The sequence below is a fragment of the Convolutriloba macropyga genome, chromosome 9 (genome assembly GCF_964194025.1).
Source record: "Convolutriloba macropyga chromosome 9, txConMacr16.3, whole genome shotgun sequence".
Lineage (NCBI taxonomy): Eukaryota > Metazoa > Xenacoelomorpha > Acoela > Convolutidae > Convolutriloba > Convolutriloba macropyga.
Window position 1 is genome coordinate 3244744 of NC_134476.1, and position 20000 is coordinate 3264743.

The 20000-nt window shown below is 33.5% G+C and overlaps 1 protein-coding gene across 1 annotated transcript in view; it reads left to right on the top strand.

The window, feature by feature from the left end:
- LOC142345963 (calpain-1 catalytic subunit-like) overlaps positions 1-20000 on the top strand; it is a 44460-nt gene that overhangs the window by 5562 nt on the left and 18898 nt on the right. Inside the window, exons 4-9 of the mRNA XM_075398429.1 lie at positions 2297-2329; positions 2691-2830; positions 5919-6284; positions 10854-10991; positions 16537-16745; positions 17140-17305. Of these exons, the coding sequence (XP_075254544.1) occupies positions 2297-2329; positions 2691-2830; positions 5919-6284; positions 10854-10991; positions 16537-16745; positions 17140-17305 (1052 nt within the window). The remainder of the gene's footprint in view (positions 1-2296; positions 2330-2690; positions 2831-5918; positions 6285-10853; positions 10992-16536; positions 16746-17139; positions 17306-20000) is intronic.

The following is a 20000-nucleotide window of genomic DNA, read 5'->3' on the forward strand; positions in this document are numbered from 1 at the left end:
TTCCGGTATTCTACCGGCTATGTTTTTTTAGCAGAAAGCAAGTTTGTTCATGACTTCAATTTTGACTTCTTTCTGTTCGAGCATTTACCACCACATTTTTGATTGTTGACTTCTGTTTTCGAACATTGGACTTTAACAGTAGCTTCGTTTGTAATGTATAATAATTAGGAACTGCTGGTAATGTTCAAGGTGAAGAGGTCATTTTGAGATTTTTTGTTCCTATTTAAGTCACCCCTAATTATCTAAACTACACCGCACAACCCCCCCCCCCACCACCTATCTAGCCCCCCCCATCCAACACCTACCTCCACCCCCCCCCCCCACCGATCAACTCCCCCCCACCTACCTACCCCCCCCCCCCCCCAACTACCTACCCCCCGCCCCCGTACCCCCCACCTACCCCTACCCCGTCCCTTCACCTAGCTACCCCCAACTACCCCATCACTACCCACCTCCCCAACCTCTCTACCCACCCCACCTTGCTCTCCCCCGCACCTAAAAAATTGTCGGAATTTTTAAAACAGTTTAATGTGGTTTGTTTGTTTTTTTTCTCTTCTCTATTTTGATGTTCTGATTTTAGTAAGGTTAGGTTAGAGATTATAATGCACGACAATTCGAGTCGTTTCCGGTATTCTACCGGCTATGTTTTTTTTTATTTCGTCGTCATGATTTTTGTTACGACCATATGACGTCACAGCCACTTTTTGTTCATTCGTTCATGCAATTTCAACTGAACTGCATGTGTGACGTCATTTTTCGCTCTTAGTGGAGCGAATTTTTTTGTTCATGCGCGTGATTAAATTTTTGGTCACACTTGACTTACCTCACTCTCAACAATGACTTCCTCACTTTGACTTTTATTTAAATTAATTCAAAGAGATAAGGTCAAATGGGTGTGTGTCACTCTAAATGAAGGTTATTTGAGATCAGCTAATAGAGGCAGCAATAACTTATACAGATTTTTAATCAAAATATAACAGATCAGCCTTCAATGAAAAGACGAATTTTTTTGGTCTGTCTTTTTTACTGATTTTTTAGACTGCCGATCTACGAATCTATTGCGGCTATTTTCTGGCAATCTGCCAGCTATGTTTAGTTTTTTAAAACTTTTGATCTTGATTTTTTGGAAATTTTTGATAGTCCATTCAAGGTCTAATTTTTGTTTGTTCAATGAAAATTCTTTGAAGTGTACGTCAGGACTTGTCCTGCTATGTATTTTTCACTTCGTCTAACCCAATTTTTTTCTCTTTACCTTAGTTCACAGCTCGTTCAACTTTTTTGGTTTCTCTAGGCTAGTTTCACTCTTCGCTCATTCTGCTCAGAGGGCTTTTAGACAGCAGTTGCGCAGCAAAACATTTGAGTCACTATCAAAAACGAAATCAGAAATAGAAACGGGATAAACCCATAAAACTAGTTTTTAGATGCCCGTTATCCAAACTTTGTTCTCATAAGTCTTTATTAGCATATCTAAAGCTTATTGGTATTCATACTAGCTCCTAGATTGCCTCAAAATGAAGACACAGAAGTATGATCAACTACATAATGACATCAAAATAATTCGCACTTTAAAGTTGTTTTCCTAAAAAAAAAACATCTCTTTTGATTATTTTATCTTCTTTCAATCTCAATCTTGGTTATGGGAATCAACGGCGGGTTTGTTTTTTGCGGCAATCTGCCGGGTAGGTTTTTGTTTCAAACTCTCTTTTGAAATACTCGCAACTATATCTCGGACGCTTTCTTTGCTAACTGAAAAATAATGCACTTGTGTCAATCAATAAGAGTAGAAATTGACCGAAACGAACTTTCCAGAAACTTGTTATATAACCATTCAATATGCAAGATCTTGCAAAATAGTCACTGTCTTACAAGATCTTGCAAGATATTTATCGACTTGCAAAATCTTGTAAAATAACCATTTTTTCAAAAGTCTTCCAGGGTTCTTTCTGGTCTCGACTCGGAGATTTTTTTTTTTCAAATTTGCTGACGAGTTGATTAAATTTGCTGAAAAGCTCACATTATTTAGTTATCTGCTCTGACTTTTAAGCCTTATATAAAAAAGATAGTCCTATATACAAGACCATTTATTGAAAACCACCAAAGTTTGCCAAATTTTTCCTCGATTATAAGAAATGCGGAGCTTAATTTTCTGTTGATTTCTAGCACCAGTGTGCACCTCAAATGGAATATTCAGTTTTGACTGGATCTCGCACAAAAAAGAGATAAAATTTGTGACGCAGTGCAAAATTTTCATTTATCATCATATGTTAGACTTTATGTTTCTCTTTTGATGTTTCAGAATGACAATGACCCTTCTCTTTTCAGCGCCCGGGTTGAGATAATAATATTCTATTGTACTTACATTAAGAAGAAAAATATATGCACTGAAACCATATAAAAGAAAACAATGAATCAATATGAAGTTCTCCGGCAAATTTTTCGCGTGAAAATTCAATGAAATTGCATTTTTCGAAAAGAATTGGCTTCAAAAATGAATCTATATTTGCTAGTAAAAGTTAAAATAATGAGATAATACCTGCATCAGAAAATCAGTGAACACTTTCTTGAATTTCTTGAGCAATATTTTTTTGCCAATTTTAATTACAACCATTGGTTTAAATATTAGTTGATAAAAAAAATTAGCTGTAAAATTAGCTGATACCTCAACTCGGCAATATTGCTAATAAAATCAGGGTTTGCGGATGGGTGGAATGTGGTCAGATGGAGAAGGTGGAGGAGGTGGAATTACAGACAGACAGAGGAAGAGTATGGAACTGTCTCTGATTGGACAAGAAGAGAATCCCAGAAGAGTGGTAACAAGCAACAAACAAGTGTAAGCGTTATTTCAAAAGGGGTTCCGGTATTTCCATTGGGGCGAATCAAAATTATAAGACCTGTATCAATTTGAAAATTCTTCTTCTTCAGTTTCGGGCAATCGACAGGTAACATTTTTTTTCTAATAAAAAGGAGAGCAAAAAAATATTATATTTCCGAGGTCTTTTCTTACAAATACAAGAACCAAAACGGACAGGCTCATATATTATAAAGAAATAGGAAAATCTTACACACTTCGTCCCACCCATTTCACCCGTCACCCAGCGCAGTCGACCACCCCCCCCCCCCCCCCCCTCACGCCCCTTCAGTTAGCTCAAGTTAAACCTAAATATATACTCCCTAAACTGATCCTCCCCAGTCACTCGCCAGTCGCTAGAGGGCAATTTGCCATACGCTAGTCGTTTGCGTTTTTTATTTTGATGAAACAAATGATGATATTGCTTTCGCATGTTCAGTTAACACAATAATAAAAAAAAACAATTATTGAGCTTTGAAGGTGTAGATTATGAATATGGCCACCCGAAAATGATCAGATCATTAAACAACAGAGAACCCTCACTAAAAGTTGCTCAATTTTACCCGGTTGAAGGAGAGAAAAACTGTTGACCTTCAGTTGACTTTTCCATAATCTGCAGCAGAAGCGAAGGTCAATTCTATTTTTCATTGTTCGGAAAATAACGTTAGGGAGCCAAATCTCAAACTGCTTCTAAGCTTTTAACTTTATAAGTCATGTGTTACGAAATAAATTTTAAGACAAATAGTTTAGTTGCAGCCTATCACAATTGAGATAAATAATTTCAAAAACTGTCATTTAGAGCTGCCTATCTTAAGGTATAATTTGTCCAACGATTCTTATAAAAAGTTTTTTTTATCAATTCACAAAAATGATAATTGACACTACGTAGAACAACAGTCCTCGCCTTATGCTGATATCTGTTTTCATTAGACAAGTGTATACAAGAACAGACGAATGAAGATGAGTTGCATTTTTTCTAAAGGAACAAAAAATTCTCAATGTGGGATTACTTTAGAAAAACGACACAAATTTAAATTTTCATTTCGCAAATAAATAAAAAATATCAATGGTTTGCTCAAATAACACAAATAGGATGATTATTTGGAAAATGTGTTAAAAGAACAATGAAAAACCTCTCATTTTTTTCTATATTTAACTCAAGAAAAATTATTGGAAAAAAAACAAAAATTTGTCATCATTATTATACCTTCGATTCTTTTGGTTAAATGTAATTTGCTAAGCTTCCATTCTTGATAGTGATGTCTGGCTTAAAATAATTGTTTAGCAGGGCTTGAGTCGCAGAGTATTTAGCGCTGAACCAGCACATTTCAAGTGTTAAAAATCAATTCAATTCTGAAACATTGCATCTCCAGAATATTTCACGTTTCTTTAAGTTCAGTTCTTCTTCATTTTGATTATATTGAGATCCTGGAGTTATTCATTACGATTAAATTGAAGATTTTAAATTTCCTTATGTTCAGTTTTTCTTCATTATATTTATTTTGAGATCATGGAGTTAGCCCAGGCTAAATTTATCCTGTACAGTCTGTAAATTACTCAAAGCCCAAAATTAAGTCTGAGCAGAGTAATGTCATACTTTTGGAGTTATAAACAGTAATTACTGTAGTAGAATACACACGATTCATATGTAAGCTAGTTTGTAGGCATTTACCACAAAGCCCATTTAGCTTAGTTGTTATGACTTACTACGCAAAAAAAAATATTACAAGTATCCACGTGGAAGTTCGAAGCGCATATAAATCAAACCTTCTTGGCAGAAGTTAAGCTGAGCATATTATTTTTCATGCAGTATTTTTACTCAAAAATAAAGACTGGCCTTTGCAAATTGGGACATGAACAGAGTACTCGCCGTCCTAAAAAAACAGAATGTCTTTAGACTGATTCAGCGCTGATTTACTCTGCCACCAACATCCGAGTAGTTTAAAAATGTTTGTTGCTTTAAAATAAAAATAGTATCACCTTATTTTGTGTTTGATCAACGCGTACAAGTAATATTTTGGGTGCCAAATATTGACAATGGCTGCTACGTGGTTGGCATCAAAAAACTTTCGATATATACATTTTTTTTTGAATTTTCACTGATTATAAAGTTATTTCCTGGAAGATATCAGAAGCAGAAGTGGAAGAAATTTTTAAAATTCTCCATTCCAGTAATTAGCTCCAGCCAGATAAAATCTTACAAAACAAATTCACTTTTTTTCGATTTTTCGTGTTGTATTATTTAATTTGCGACTAACAACATTACCTCTAATTATTATAAGCGCCTTAGATCTTAGCTACTCAGGATCAAGCACAAAAACTTTTTTCGTGATTTTCTCGATTATTTACCGGGCTTCTTTTGCCTAAAAATTGCGCTCGAAAAGTTATCTAGGGAAGTAAAGAAGACCAATCTTTGAAAAATTGGCGCTTTTTAATTTGCTTCTGTAACTATTTTCAAGTGAGGACAACTGCTGGAGCGTCATAAGTAATAGCTTGTGTCAATTTGACTTAGAAGTTAAACGCTTCGATTGTTTTAACGCCTAATTTTTTACAAAAGAATTACTATAATTTTTCTACTATTGACTACAAAAATCCGATATATCTCGAAGGTATAGCTTTTTTTCTCAAAGGTTTCCTTAAAAATCCCACTGCAAAACGAGCTCGCATAGGTTTTTTTAAATCGTCAAAGAAGGGGAATACTTTAATTGTTGCAAAATAGAAAGCGATTTTGTTACAACTGCGAGTATAATAAGGCTTAAAAATGAACATCAGTTTAAGTTCAAATTCAAGCATTCAATATTTTTTTCGAGTGTTTGACGAGTTTGAAAGAAGAGTAGTATCATCACATTTTGATACCTTAAAGGTGCCTCAATGTCTGTCATCTTTTGAAACTGAAACTACTATACTTCTGTTTGCTTCGTTTTATTAAATTTGATTACAAAAATGAGTAGTGCAATTTTGGTTGTTACATTTTGCATTTTTGCATTTCATTTTGGAGTCACTACTAAAGGTCAATTGGAGTGACTAACCAAGTTTTTTAACATCACTGTTAAATTCTTTTTTTTTTCAGATCCCAGAAGTATTTCAAAATCAACTATGAACAAACAGACAAAGAGTGGAGTTGTACTGTCAACTTCCCAACTCTCCAGTACAGATTACCAAATGGACTTACCTGGAACAAAACCCACGACGGTGGATTTGTCATCACTTCGGACGAAACCCCACCAATTCCTGTTGATGTGCCCAGTAACACAGACCCAGACGATATTGAGGTGGTTGAAAATCAAGATACAGGGGAGTTGTTATTCCGCTTGGATGTTCCGCCCGATCAACAAGTGAAGAGTGGATTTAGCGGTCGAGGTGGAATGCGTCCGCAAATGGAAAGGCAGCAGTTATCGGCAACTGATTTTAGAGGTCAAAAGACTGGACATACTGGGTAAGTTTTTCGTTGTATTTTTCGGCATGATGGTCACAATAGTGCTTCAATATTTTTAAGATGACTGGCAGACCAGACAATTGACCTTTTTTGCAATCATCTCAATTAATTGTTTAAAAGAAACCAAACTTGATATGAGGGGGTCCTTAATATACGCAGAGTTTACAAGAGCGAACCATTCTCCAAATTTTCTGAAATTAAGCGATCTTTTCTCCCTCATTCAAAACTTTTTTCATGCGTTTCTTTCATTACATAATCGATACAAAACGTATTTTTTAATATACGTTTTTTAACAAAAAGGGGGTCTGGAGAAGCATAAAAATTTTAGTGTAAACGGTATCGGAAAAAATGTAAGCTTTTCTTGCGTTTGCTTTTAATATTTCGGATCCATTCTGTTTCGCCCCCCCCCCCCCCAGCTTAGTGGGCATAAATCTTTTATGACCCCCAGGCGCACGTGCTATTTTCTTACATAGTAACGTGTTATGTAACAACATATAATTTGTAATTGGGGGTCATAAAAAACACTGGGAGGGGGGGGGGGGCACAGAATAGATCCAATATTTCGGATTAATTGCTTACAGAAAAATGCAAATTGACAAAATTTATTTAAACAATAAGTAAAAAAAACTTTCCTTTTAATCAAACTAATGATTCTAGCAAAAAATTTGATACCCACACTTGTTTAACAATCTTGTTCATTGTTGACCTGATTAAGAAGTTCATCAAATCAAACGAAATTTGAAGATTCTGTTGAATGAATGAGGTCTAAAAAGGGTATAACTTTTTGTTTTTGGAGAAATTTGAACTTTTCTCACAATAAAAAAAAATTAGATTGAAATAAGAACATAAATCGCATAAAAAATTTATTAATTAGATCACTATCTAAAGTAATTGATCAAACCTATCCTTGACTCCTGAGCGATGTGACAGAAAATAACAGTATCTTTATAGAAGAAAAACTTAAATTCGGAAAAAATTTTCTTTTTCCGCAATTTAATTTTACCAAGTATCAAATCTTCATAAATTTTAATTTTTAAAGTTAAATTTTTCTCTAAGATTTTTCTAAGGACCCCACATTACAAAAATAAAACCACATCGAACTGAGTATATATACTCAGCGTGGTCGCTGTTTTTCACACACACACACACACACACACACACACACACACACACACACACACACACACACACACACACACACACATGTATTGATATCTGGAAAATAAGCGAGTGCGAAACACGGTCTTACGCTCAAACGCTTATATATAGAACAATAGTTTTTGCATTTTAAGTGTTTTTAAACTGGTGACAAATTTATTGATTATAATCATTGAAATTTTCCCTCTTTTCCACACTTTGGTGTCGGCTTTTGATGTAATACAAATGAATAGTGCAAATCCGTGAGCTAAAATTAGCGACGCGATTTGCAATATTTCTTTGGGGGGATCAGTCGCCAACTTACACATTTTTACTCTCACCCCAACTCGCGTTTTCTGTTGTCAAATTGTCGGCGAGAAATTTGTTTTGATCTGTTTACACTTTGTCAACAATGTTAGCTTTGTCGCTGCTCTCAGAACACTATACATAATATCTTTAAATTTTCTGGCTGCTAAAATTGAGGATATGAGGATTGGTTATAAAATCTTAAGCAAATTTTTGAAATGAACAAAAAAGAGCAGAAGGTTTTGAAAGAAAATGACAACTTTGTGAAAAGTTTAAAAAATTTTTGAAAGTTTTTATTGTTTATTCATCTTTAACTGTGGTTTTGCCGACTTTCTTGCTTGTGCATGAGGATATAGATACTAAAATGTTTTATCCAAAGACGATATAAACATTTGAAATATGTTCATCATTAACTAGCTGAGCGGCTCTGATAGAGCTTTGCTAGTCTTTAAATTAACAACTCATTAAAGCTGCAGAGAAAACAATTTAAATGTGATATGATGGGCCACTTTTGCCGTTCGAATGCCCATCGCTCCGGCTTCCTCTACACGCAGACACTCACCCAACACACACGCGCACACACACACACACAAACGCCAATTATAACTCAAGGTCCCACAACCATCCGGTAGCCCTTTAACGAAATCACCAGCCGATCGAGAGCAGATTGCGTTAATCGGTTTACTTAGAATTTTTTTGTGCTAAATGTTGACAAAAAATGCTCCAACCCTTTTTTTTGGGAAATTTTTGAAAAAAATTGAAAACAAATATACAAGTATTTTAGAGATTTGTTGAACAAAAGTTGAAGTGTCTGGGAGAACGATATAACTATCAATGAGTTCTAACTATATCAATTTGATGAAATTAAGTTTCAAGACATACTTTGAATATATGTAAGTACTCCAATTTACAATAGTGAATGTTCACTATAAAAGCGATCTTCAAAAATGGGAATTAGTTTTTCCAGAGACTTGAAAAATGAAAAAGTCAAACTCAATCAATTTTAGATCTCTTCCCTCGTTCAGGAGAAAAAAAACAAAACTGTAAAGGCAAAACAGGCAAAACTTTAAGATAGCACTGAAATGCAAAAAACAAAGTCAATTTTGGATAATTCAACTAATTTTAAATGTCATGAATGTTGAAATCAGAATTAATGACAACAGTATGAGGTTGTTTTTGCCAGCTAAGGAAACAATCTTAACTAAAATTGGTGACCAAATGGTTAAAATTTGACCATTTTTGGCAAAATTTGCAAGTGTTAAACTTTTTTCTAAAAAACTATTTTCTAGAAAAATATTAATGATTTAAAAAAAAACGTAAAAATCATGAAAAAGTTTGCATTCTTTTCCTTCAGAAAAATATATAGCAATTTGGAATTTTCGAGCTAAATTTTTCACACTTATTGATTTGCCGAAGTAAACTTTTTATTGACATTTGATTGGTTTGTAAAAATAACAACAATAATGATAATAATATTAAGTTCGTGTTCATTGTGATTAATTTAAAAACAAATGTTTATACCCGGAATTTGATCGCAGAGCAAATCAGCGCTGAATCAGTCCAAAGACATTCTGTTTTTTAGGATGCCCAGTACTCTGTTCATGTCACAAATTACACTGACCAGCCTGATTTTTGAGCAAATTTTACTTCATGAAAAACAATATGTTCAGCTTAACTCCCGCCAACAAGGTTTTGCTTTATATGCGATTCGAACTTCCGCGTGGGTACTTTTAACATTTAATTTGCGTAGCGAGTTGTAACCACTAAACTAAATGGGCTTTGTAGAAATCACCTACAAAATAGCTTATGTACAAATAGTGTGCGTACTTCTATAGTAATTACTAGTTAAGAGCTACATAAACATGACCTTATTCTGCCCAGATTTAATTTTGTGTTATGAGTAATTTTCAGACTATACAGGATAAATTTAGCCTGGGCGAACTCTTTGACCTCAATATAATAATAATGAAGAAAAACTGTCCATAAAGAAATTTAAAATATTCTGGAGATGCAATGTTTCACAACTGAATTTCTTTTTTACTAATGAAATGTACTGGTTCAGCGCTGAAATGCTCTGAGACTCAAGTCCTGGATATTTTTGAATTACCCGACAAGTTTTTCAAGCAATTGTTGTCACACGGGTGTGTCTACCGGTACCAAATTTTTGCAGTAAATTTGCTTGTTTTTCTTATCAGACTTTGTTTTTCCTATGTTAAAACATTGTGCGTATGAACATACTTTTGAATTCCGCGAACGAAAATGCGGTGCCTTATAGGGAAATTCCAGTCTGTGTAATTCACATTTAAACTGGAAGTTGAAAAGTAGAAACTGCTTTTCACTGGAAAACATGTTTGACGGAAGCGCGTTCGGCAAAGTAATAGGCCGCAGATTAATAGCACTAAAGTCCCTCATTTTAGTTATCTCATAACAATAAATTGTGATATTGAACGGCAAACGGACCCTTACAGCCGAACGTAAGTATTTTTTACATTTATTTGATCCTATTTTTCTCTTTAAGGCTCTTAATTGCTCTGTGGAAACCATTTTCAAAAAATCTCAGCCGCTTTGAGATGACGACTTCCGTCCAATGCAATGCGCCAGCCACTTTCTTTTTTTAAAGCTTTAGTCATTTTGGAGCAGCCGGTGTTTTCAATTTTTAATTTGCCGGGTGCCATTTGTAGAGGAAAGTTGTTGCACTTAAAGCGTTGTCAATCCATGCAATTGTCTTCACCAATTAGACCAAGGATAAGCCAAAAAAGTGTGACATTATTTTGCTCAGACTTAATTTTGGAGTTTGAGCAATTTTCAGACTATACAGGATTAATTTAGCCTGGAAGAACTCTATGAAATCAATATAATCACAATGAAGAAAAACTGCACATAAAGCAACTTAAAATATATTAGTTTTTACTTAAATTAGTTTTTACTCTTGAAATGTTCTGGTTCAGCGCTGAAAAGCTCTGAGACTCAACTCCGGGTAATTTATTATTTATTTTAGGACCAAGCGAATACCAGGAGGCTTTTCGCCCGTTTAAGCAACGTTTCAGAACTGTTCGAGCTCAGCTGATCTTTGTATTAATAATGATCTGAAACATAATTGGTTATCTTGTTTAGTGTTCTTTTTAGTACCGAATCTCCAGCAAATGTCAGCGCAGAACTGGGTAGCGGATTGATGAGAAGTCCTCAAGGGGCAAGTGGCACGAGAGAGGGAAGATTGAGTCAAGACCCGAGAACCGGTGAAACTAGTGCCTCAAATATTCCGAGGTAAAATGTCATTTAGATGACTAAATATCGATAAATTTTGTTTGTTAGTTTTTTGTCTTTTTCAAAATCTGAAATATTAAAATGAAAACATCCTCTGTGCTAATGTTACGTGCTAGAGATTTGAATCAGCCTTATTTTCATGGATTAGTTTCTTTTGTGGAGAAGTCTGGTAAAAGAGCAGCAATGAAACGACACAATTTTCCACACAGTCAATTTCTGAAATGTTCAAAATTTTATGCTAAAAAGATGTTTGCGATGAACAGTGTTTTCGATTCCGAAGCAGGCCGAGCAAAATTTATTTGATCAGCTCTGTTCAGACTGGCTTGGATTTGGATGTATTTTCAACTAAATATGAATTATTCATGACAAAATCCAGCAGCTGAAAGTATACTTGCCTGAAATTAGGAAATCTGCAACGCAATGTTTAATCGGAGAACAAATCTGGAAAAAAATGCATTATAGGAATGCACATATGAATTAAAAAAAGTGCGACTGAAAAATTAAGAAAATTCGCAAGCTAGAAAGATTGAAACTTTTTCGGTCAGGTTCTGGGGTAGTGGATAGGACAAAAAACAGTGAAAAGCGGCAATTCTCGCTACTTATGAGATTCATACTCGATCATTGATTGAAATTCTGATAATTAATCTTTTCGAGTGGCAGTCGTTGGGAAATATTTTTTCTCAATGACAACCGTATTCTCCTACTAGAAACAAAAACAAAAATATATTTTTTGGAAATTTAGCGCCAAAGGTTTAATGAAAGTAATTCTCAGAGAAAAACCCAAGAAACCATAACAGCTACTAATTCAGACTAATCAGTGCCTCAAAATTTTTTGTCCTATAATGTTTTTGAGAAATTTTTTCAAAACAATTGGAATTCCAATCACAACAACTTAAGACAGGATGACGTTTGATTGTCATGGCCTAAGATGCATACATTGAAAATATGTCTAATCAACTGCCATTGCATTTCACGACAAAAACTACATACAAAGCAACTTCTAAACTTTCGTTTCAGTTTATTTTCGTTAACATAGGAAACCAAAATACAATTATTAATGATCCTCATCATGACGATAAATGCAACTAAAGTTTTCTTTATTTCGTATTTTGTGCCAGTTTTCGAAAAACTCTATTGATTCAAACGGAAGTTTTTACTTTCATCACATCGTAGCAGTTGATTCAGTTAGTTGCAGCTGCCAATAATTTTTAGTCAAAAATTGTCAAAAAAAATAGCAGTAAGGTTTTATAGAGTTTTTGATAAAAAATTTGATCTTTAGAAGAAATTTTCACCATTAGATCTTTGTATGGGAAAAAAACTTATTTTCTAGATGATTTGTTTGGTTAACAGATATAATGAAACTCGTCCTTCGTCCTCTGGGTAGACCCTTTGTAGGTTTCAGCCATGTTTATGACGCTTTCATCCCTTTTTGGCTACATGTTTGAATTTTTTAACGTATCCTATGTAATTTGTAAGATATAATTTATTTCTCTTATTTCTTGACATTTCACCTAACCAGCTATCACTACTATCTTACTGTCACAACTAATTAGAATTTTTTCCTGGGTCAAATTTTTGATTGAAAGCTTTATTCGCATCATTTTTATGCTGATGATGGTGATCGTGAAAACAAAGCAATCCATTCAATTTGCTCTACAAAAAATTGAGCGAAGAAATTAGGAAGCACACACCTCTACATAAACATTACAACAAAAACAAGCAAAAGCACACATAAAAACTGTCACTAACAAAATCAGTGACAAGCAAAATGCAACAAAAGCCGAGAAAGAATTGAACAAAGAAAGAGAGAGAGAGAGAGAGAGAGAGAGAGAGAGCGAGAAAAAAAGAGAGAGAGTTTTCTCTTCAGACACTGTTTTACAGTGAGAAATTGAGTCTGCAAAGACAATAGACGTTGTAATTTTTGCTCAATGAGACAAATGTGTCTAAAGTGTTGTTTTTGTACCCCTTTTTGTAACACTTTTTCGAAAAGTTTTTATTTTCCTTGAATGATTAGTGCCAATTGATGTTATTTCTGGTAAAATTTGAACTCTAGAATGCAGCTTTTACATCGCCAATCTAAAAATTGATACAAGAAGATTGGCTAATTTTTTTAAGAAAATTATATATTCTGCTTTTTTGTATATCAATGAGCCTAATTATGGATTAGAAAGAAAAGATTTTTTCCTTATATAATCACCAACTACTTTTCGTTTTTGTTCGGAGCTGCATGTAGAAATTATTAGATTTCCTTGTTTTGTTTAACTGGTGACGTTTATCAACAGTTTCGCCTGGAACAAAATATTTGATAACCAATATGGCTCTGAAGGCAAAATTGAAAAGACAGAAATTGACGCAAATTTTTTAGTTTCCATTCTACAATCTGACTCTAAAATATTTTTTTTTGCAATCACCTAACCGTGGGAAATTTGATTCCAGTTTTATTTATGTTGCTAAATATATTGTGAAAAAAAGTTTTGAAAGCACCTAAATGAAGCACACAAACAAATCACATGAACTAAGTATGATGAAAAAATCATTCGAACCCAAATATATCTACTTGAAGTAAATAAAAAAGCTAACAACCAAAGCGTTTTTCTTTTTTCGGGATATTTTTGTACGCTATTTCTATATTGAACGTCAACTCCTAGATTCCGTGAAAATGCAAGTCTAGAATCAGCACTGTATCAGAGTTTTGATCATATCACTTCCTAGACTTGGCACAATTTAAATCAAACTTTAAATCTTGGAAAGTCTAGAGTCAAGCCTTGGCTCAGAGTTGACAAAACGTGTGCAAGTTTCAGCCAAGATATGACAAGTCATGAGAGAGTCTGGGTCAAGACTTTATAAGTCTTGAGCAGGTCTTGACCAAAACTTGACAAATCTTGGGTCAAGTAATAAGCCCAGCTTTTAATTGTCGTTTGTTTTTGTTTTCTTAAGTTTAGAGCAGCTTGCCTATAAAAATCATCAAAGTGAAAAAAAGAATGACAGGAAAATGCGAGGACTTCCAGAAAACTCATTTGATAAAATTTTTAAAAAGTTTTGATATCGCTCAAAGATGCCAGTCATTGCCACTTTTTACAGACCATTGAAAAAAGCTTGGTTTTGAAATGAATAAGTGAGATATTTAATTTGGTGTACGCTCATATCGGAAGTAACGTAATCAGATTTTTTAAAAAAAATTCGTAAAATATTTTGACCCTTTTTCAGCTAATCTTGAACTGCATTAGTTAGAAATAAATTCTTCTCAATATTCGTCTTTGTTTATTAACTGCGCAAATATCAAGATTTACCAATTCTTGGACAAGACTTGACGTAGACTTGACAAGTCTTGAGCAAGTCTTCACATATCTTCTCAAGTATTAAGTCTTGATATAAGGCGTGATCAGTACTGATTTGTCCATTCAAGATGTGTAAACATTGGAGAAGTTCTGATCAAGACGACACTCGTTCAGGGTGATTTTTAAGTAAAATACGTTCAGTTTTCCAGATCATATAATCTATGTTAAAAACTTTTTTAAAAAATGTTTGGTCATACAAAACTGTGCTGGCGATTATCCGTTTGGCTCATCGCTTAATCAGCGCAGGTTTAAACATTTGACTAAGCTATTGCTTGCGATTTCTTTTTGTATCCTTAAATTTCAGCTGGATCAAAAATATTAGATCAATTCTGTTGGTTGATATCTTTTGGTTTTCATAGTCCAGTAAAAATCGATTAATGATTAGACCATGGATGACCATCAAGATCAAAAGTTTTTAAGCGACAATTCTGAATCGAAAATGACGTTTAAAAGGTTCTATCTTGACTTCTGTCATTAAGCTGGAATATAGCGTGGGCTAAAATTAGCATGAAGGATCTTAGCGCGACCCATGTTTTGCAAGCCGCACTTCAATACAACCTAGGTAAATGATGCAAGAACCTCCCTTGACACAAAGTTTTATGCATTGAACGAATACTATCGCCTTTAGTGACAAACATGAAACCACACACACACGTGACACCTATGATTATAACTAAAAGTGAAAAAGAGATTTAAAAGATACAACTGCATTCACAATTTGTTAAATCCTTCAATCACGAGTTTTTATTCTTACCTGACCAAAGTGGGGAGAATATAAACGAACATTTCACGCGTGCAAATTTTGAAATGGACAGTTGAATTTAGAATTCTTGAACTGCTGATCTGTTGAATTAATTACCATAGTTAAGATAACCAAGTTAATTATAATTAAATTTTTCTTCATTTAAAAAAAAAAATTATCTCAGCCTGTGTTTCATTTTCCATTATTATCCGTTGAGTTTACACCTCCGGTGAAAAACTGATCTTGGGTTAAAAGTCTGTGCGGATCGTTTCTGGTTTCAAATCTAAAGACTTGTCAGGATCTGCCAGGAGGTCTCCAAAATTCAGGTTTCATCCCAGAAAGTGTCAAGATCCAAAAAGTGAGACGATCTAATCTGTGATTCACAAATGTTTCAAGACTTGACTTCCGATTGATTCGGTAAAGATTACGACTTTGCCTTCTGTCCAAGAGCGCGCGTGTTTCTGTCATTTTTTGTAATAAATATTTACTGGGCACTAACGGGTAGTGTCACTGAGACGTTATATTCAATAGTTTTTGTTTCAACTAAAAATTAACTAAATGTGTTTCTAATAAAAATTTTTGTTTCTACTAAAAATTAACTAAAACTGTTTCTAATAAAAAATTTTTGTTTCTACTAAAAATTAACTAAAACTGTTTCTAATAAAAAATTTTTGTTTCTACTAAAAATTAACTAAATCTGTTTCTAATAAAAAATTTTTGTTTCTACTAAAAATTAACTAAAACTGTTTCTAATAAAAAATTTTTGTTTCTACTAAAAATTAACTAAAACTGTTTCTAATAAAAAATTTTTGTTTCTACTAAAAATTAACTAAATCTGTTTCTAATAAAAAATTTTTGTTTCTACTAAAAATTAACTAAAACTGTTTCTAATAAAAAATTTTTGTTTCTACTAAAAATTAACTAAATCTGTTTCTAATAAAAAATTTTTGTTTCTACTAAAAATTAACTAAAACTGTTTCTAATAAAAAATTTTTGTTTCTACTAAAAATTAACTAAAACTGTTTCTAATAAAAAATTTTTGTTTCTACTAAAAATTAACTAAAACTGTTTCTAATAAAAAATTTTTGTTTCTACTAAAAATTAACTAAATCTGTTTCTAATAAAAAATTTTTGTTTCTACTAAAAATTAACTAAATCTGTTTCTAATAAAAAATTTTTGTTTCTACTAAAAATTAACTAAAACTGTTTCTAATAAAAAATTTTTGTTTCTACTAAAAATTAACTAAAACTGTTTCTAATAAAAAATTTTTGTTTCTACTAAAAATTAACCAAAACTGTTTCTACTAAAAATTTTTGTTTCTACTAAAAATTAACTAAAACTGTTTCTACTAAAAAATTTTTGTTTCTACTAAAAATTAACTAAAACTGGGGCGTGAAAATGGAAATCAACCTCAAGCTGAAAACTGTGAAAAATTTAAAATGAGGATTTTTTTCGTTTTTTTAGATTCAAGCAGATCAGAGAATATCACCTGAAAAACAAAACCCTATTTGAAGACCAGGAGTTTCCACCAGACATGACGTCTCTGGACGCAATCAACCCTGGCAAGTTCATCAACAGACACATCAGGTGGTTACGCCCTTGGGAGATTTTTAAACAACCGGCCATGTTTGTGGATGGTGCTAGAAGGCTGGACATTTGCCAGGGAAGCCTGGGTGAGCTATATTTGAGCCTAAAATAATCGGGTGAAAATTCACGTCGTCCTAACAACCCACGCTTTTAACCACCCCCCCCCCCCCTCCGCACCTTTCTCTCTATAGTCTGTAAAGCATAGTGGAACAACAATTTAGCTGACAGCTGTCTTCTCAATAAAAGATTACGAAATCGTGAATGAGAAAAGAAAAGAACCAGTGTTGAGAATTTTGTCGGATTCAAACATAAGAAATCGTCGGTTTTTGTCGCTTTTACTTAAGTGGTCTTTTTTTACTTAAGTAAAGATATACCACGATTATGGTTTCGAACCAGCAATTTTTGTTTACAAGTTTTTGCTTACAGTAAAAAAAATTTGTTCACAAGTTTTTGTTTACAGTGAACAATTTTTGTTTACAGGTGACTGTTGGCTGTTGGCTTCGATGGCCAGTCTGACTACTGACCAGACTCTTTTCAACCGAGTGGTACCCCGAGACCAGGGATTCCAGAAGGGTCAATATTGTGGAGCATTCCGGTTTCGTTTCTGGCGATTCGGGATGTGGGTGGAGGTCATCATTGACGACAGGTAATAATAATAATAATAATAATAATAATAATAATAATAATAATAATAATAATAAATTGTTTTCGGAACAGACAAACAAAAAAATGTATATAATTTTACACTTTTGTATACACACATACTGAGCCGAGAGAACAGCAAAAGGCAGTGTTGCCTCGTTATGTGGTGCCTCATGAAGCAGAAAATTTAGCATCTTGATTTATTTCAATCATTTGGTTCGGAAAAACATGAAGAGGAGAAAAAAACTCAGTAGAAACCTTCTAGCAAATCAGCACTGCCTAATATTAAGTTATCACGAAACCGATGAGCAAAATCTTTACAACCTATTGTAGACAGTTTTGCTATTTCTTCAGTGAAAAAAAGTTGAAATCTTAGTATTTTTACCAGCATTTTTCTGGCTCTTGTTGAAATGAGCTTACTGTTAATTGGTCCTTCATACAAAAAATTTAAGTGTTTTGCGCATATTTTCTGCGTTTTAAGTTTGTTTAAATCGTTCATTCTCAAAAAAGCATTTTTTGTTCTGTACTCATTTAACTCCCTTATTTTTTTAATATCTAAATTCAATAGCTCATATAAATGTAACTCTTCTATGTTATAAATTTTTGCTGCGATTCTGAAGTTTACAATTGACTCAAATTTACGTTTCCCATATATAATTCTCACTAGATGTTTGATTTTGTTATTAAATTTCTTGATGTCACTCTTTGCAGCTGTACCATAGATTAAATCTCCATACTGTAAGATCGGTTGCACATAAGTATTGTAAGCAAAATTAGTTAATTTTTGTGTAAGACAGTCCTCAGCTTATAGAATGTAGCACAAAAAACATTCATTTTACGAATCTATTACTGATTGTGAACTTTATAATTTAGTTTCTCGTCAATTAAGATTCCAAGATACCTCACCAATTTTTTGTGTTCAATGTGATTTCTCTCAATTGGTATTTGATTGCTTTTGTTTCCACCCTTTTTTGAAAACTGAATAAAAAAAGTTTTATCGAAGTTCAAAGTTAACTTATTTCTGTCCAACCAATCAATTGTTTGTTTCATGCCTAAGACAAGCTGACTAAGATTTGATTGAATGAGTTGTATCGTGCGACGTAAAGGGTCATTGTTAGGTTTGCTGTAGCCTCCGGAATATCGTTTACATACAAGATAAACAGTAACGGTCCCAAAATTGGGCCTTGAGGAACACCTATTCCTAAAGTTAAAAATGAGGTTTCAGTATCTTCGCAACACATTTTTTTGTTCTCTGTTTGTTAGATAGCTTTTTAGTAAGGTATTGATAGGTCCACGGAATCCCATTCTCCGCAATTTTTCTACGAGAACTGAATGATCTACTGTATCAAATGCCTTTTTTAAGTCCAGAAAGATTGCATGCGTTGAAGTTGCTGATTTCTTCAAATTCTATCTGATTGAGTCTACTGCTGATATCAAGGCATCTATGGTGCCTAGTTTTGATCGAAAATCAAATTGATTGTTGTGCAATTTGTTTGTATGTTGGAGAAAACTGGTCATTCTTATGTAGATAATCTTTTCGAAGACTTTCGAAATGGCAGGTTATAATGAAATGGGTCTGTAATAAATAGCTTCAGAAACACTTTTAGACTTTAAAATTGGGACAACAACTGCCGTCTTCAAGCAGTCTGGGAATGTTTGTGCTTTCAGTGCTTTGTTTATGAGAAATGTCAGTGTGTCTAAAATCCCGAAAAGTTATGACTGTATTACGAAAACACTTCTCTCAAAACAGTCACTTGTGTATTTTGTTATTAGGGACATTAGAAATTTTTCAACCTCATCGTTAGTAACATTTGGAAGATACATTGAACAGCGCACTTGCGGAATTTTGTTAAGATTCCAATTGCCATTACATTTTTCATTCACTTTCTCTGCGACACAGGTAAAAAGTTGATTGAACTCATGACACTGCTCGACAGTCAAAATTGGCTTTGATTCGGATTTTTTCCCGGTTAGAAGATTAAATGTTTTGAAAAAAGATTTACTATTTGACTTGCTTTTGGCAGCAATTAGTGTTTGAAAATGTAATTGTTTCTTTTTGTCGACAATTTTTCTTAGCCATTTTTTACAGCGCAATAACGCTCCCAATTTTCCAGTGAACTCTCAATTGTGTTTTTTTATATACAGAAGATGTTTTCTGTTAGACATCTTTTCGATTTGGTTGTCAACCCAGTTTTTATTTTGTCCTGGTGTTTTTTTTGGAATAAATTTATTAACTATTTTCCGGATTTTTAGGTTAAAATATTCAAAGCATGAGTGTATATCCTTCGTTTCAAAGATTTTTTGGACATTTGCAGCTCAGTAAGCGTTACAGAACTCAGTTTTTTGATTCGCGGTTTTTCAGCAGATTCCAGTTTCGATAATGGGTAGTTTTCCTGTCTTCCTGTGTTCCGATTGCAATTCTCGGTACCGTTAGAGTATAATGGTCAGTAATTGATGTCTCTAAAGTCTCTATTTGAAAAATCTTATTGGAGTATACGACATAAATAACTGAAATATTTTGCTCATTTTCTCTCGTTGGTTCAATTGAATTCAAACATTGTAAACCTAAACAGCTGAGACTATTTTGAAGATTAATTTTTCTACTTGATTCCCTGCTGTGATCAATGTTAACGGCACCACATAGAGTATTTATGTCATCTGTTTGTAAAAAGATATCACTAAGATGGTTTTCAAGTGCA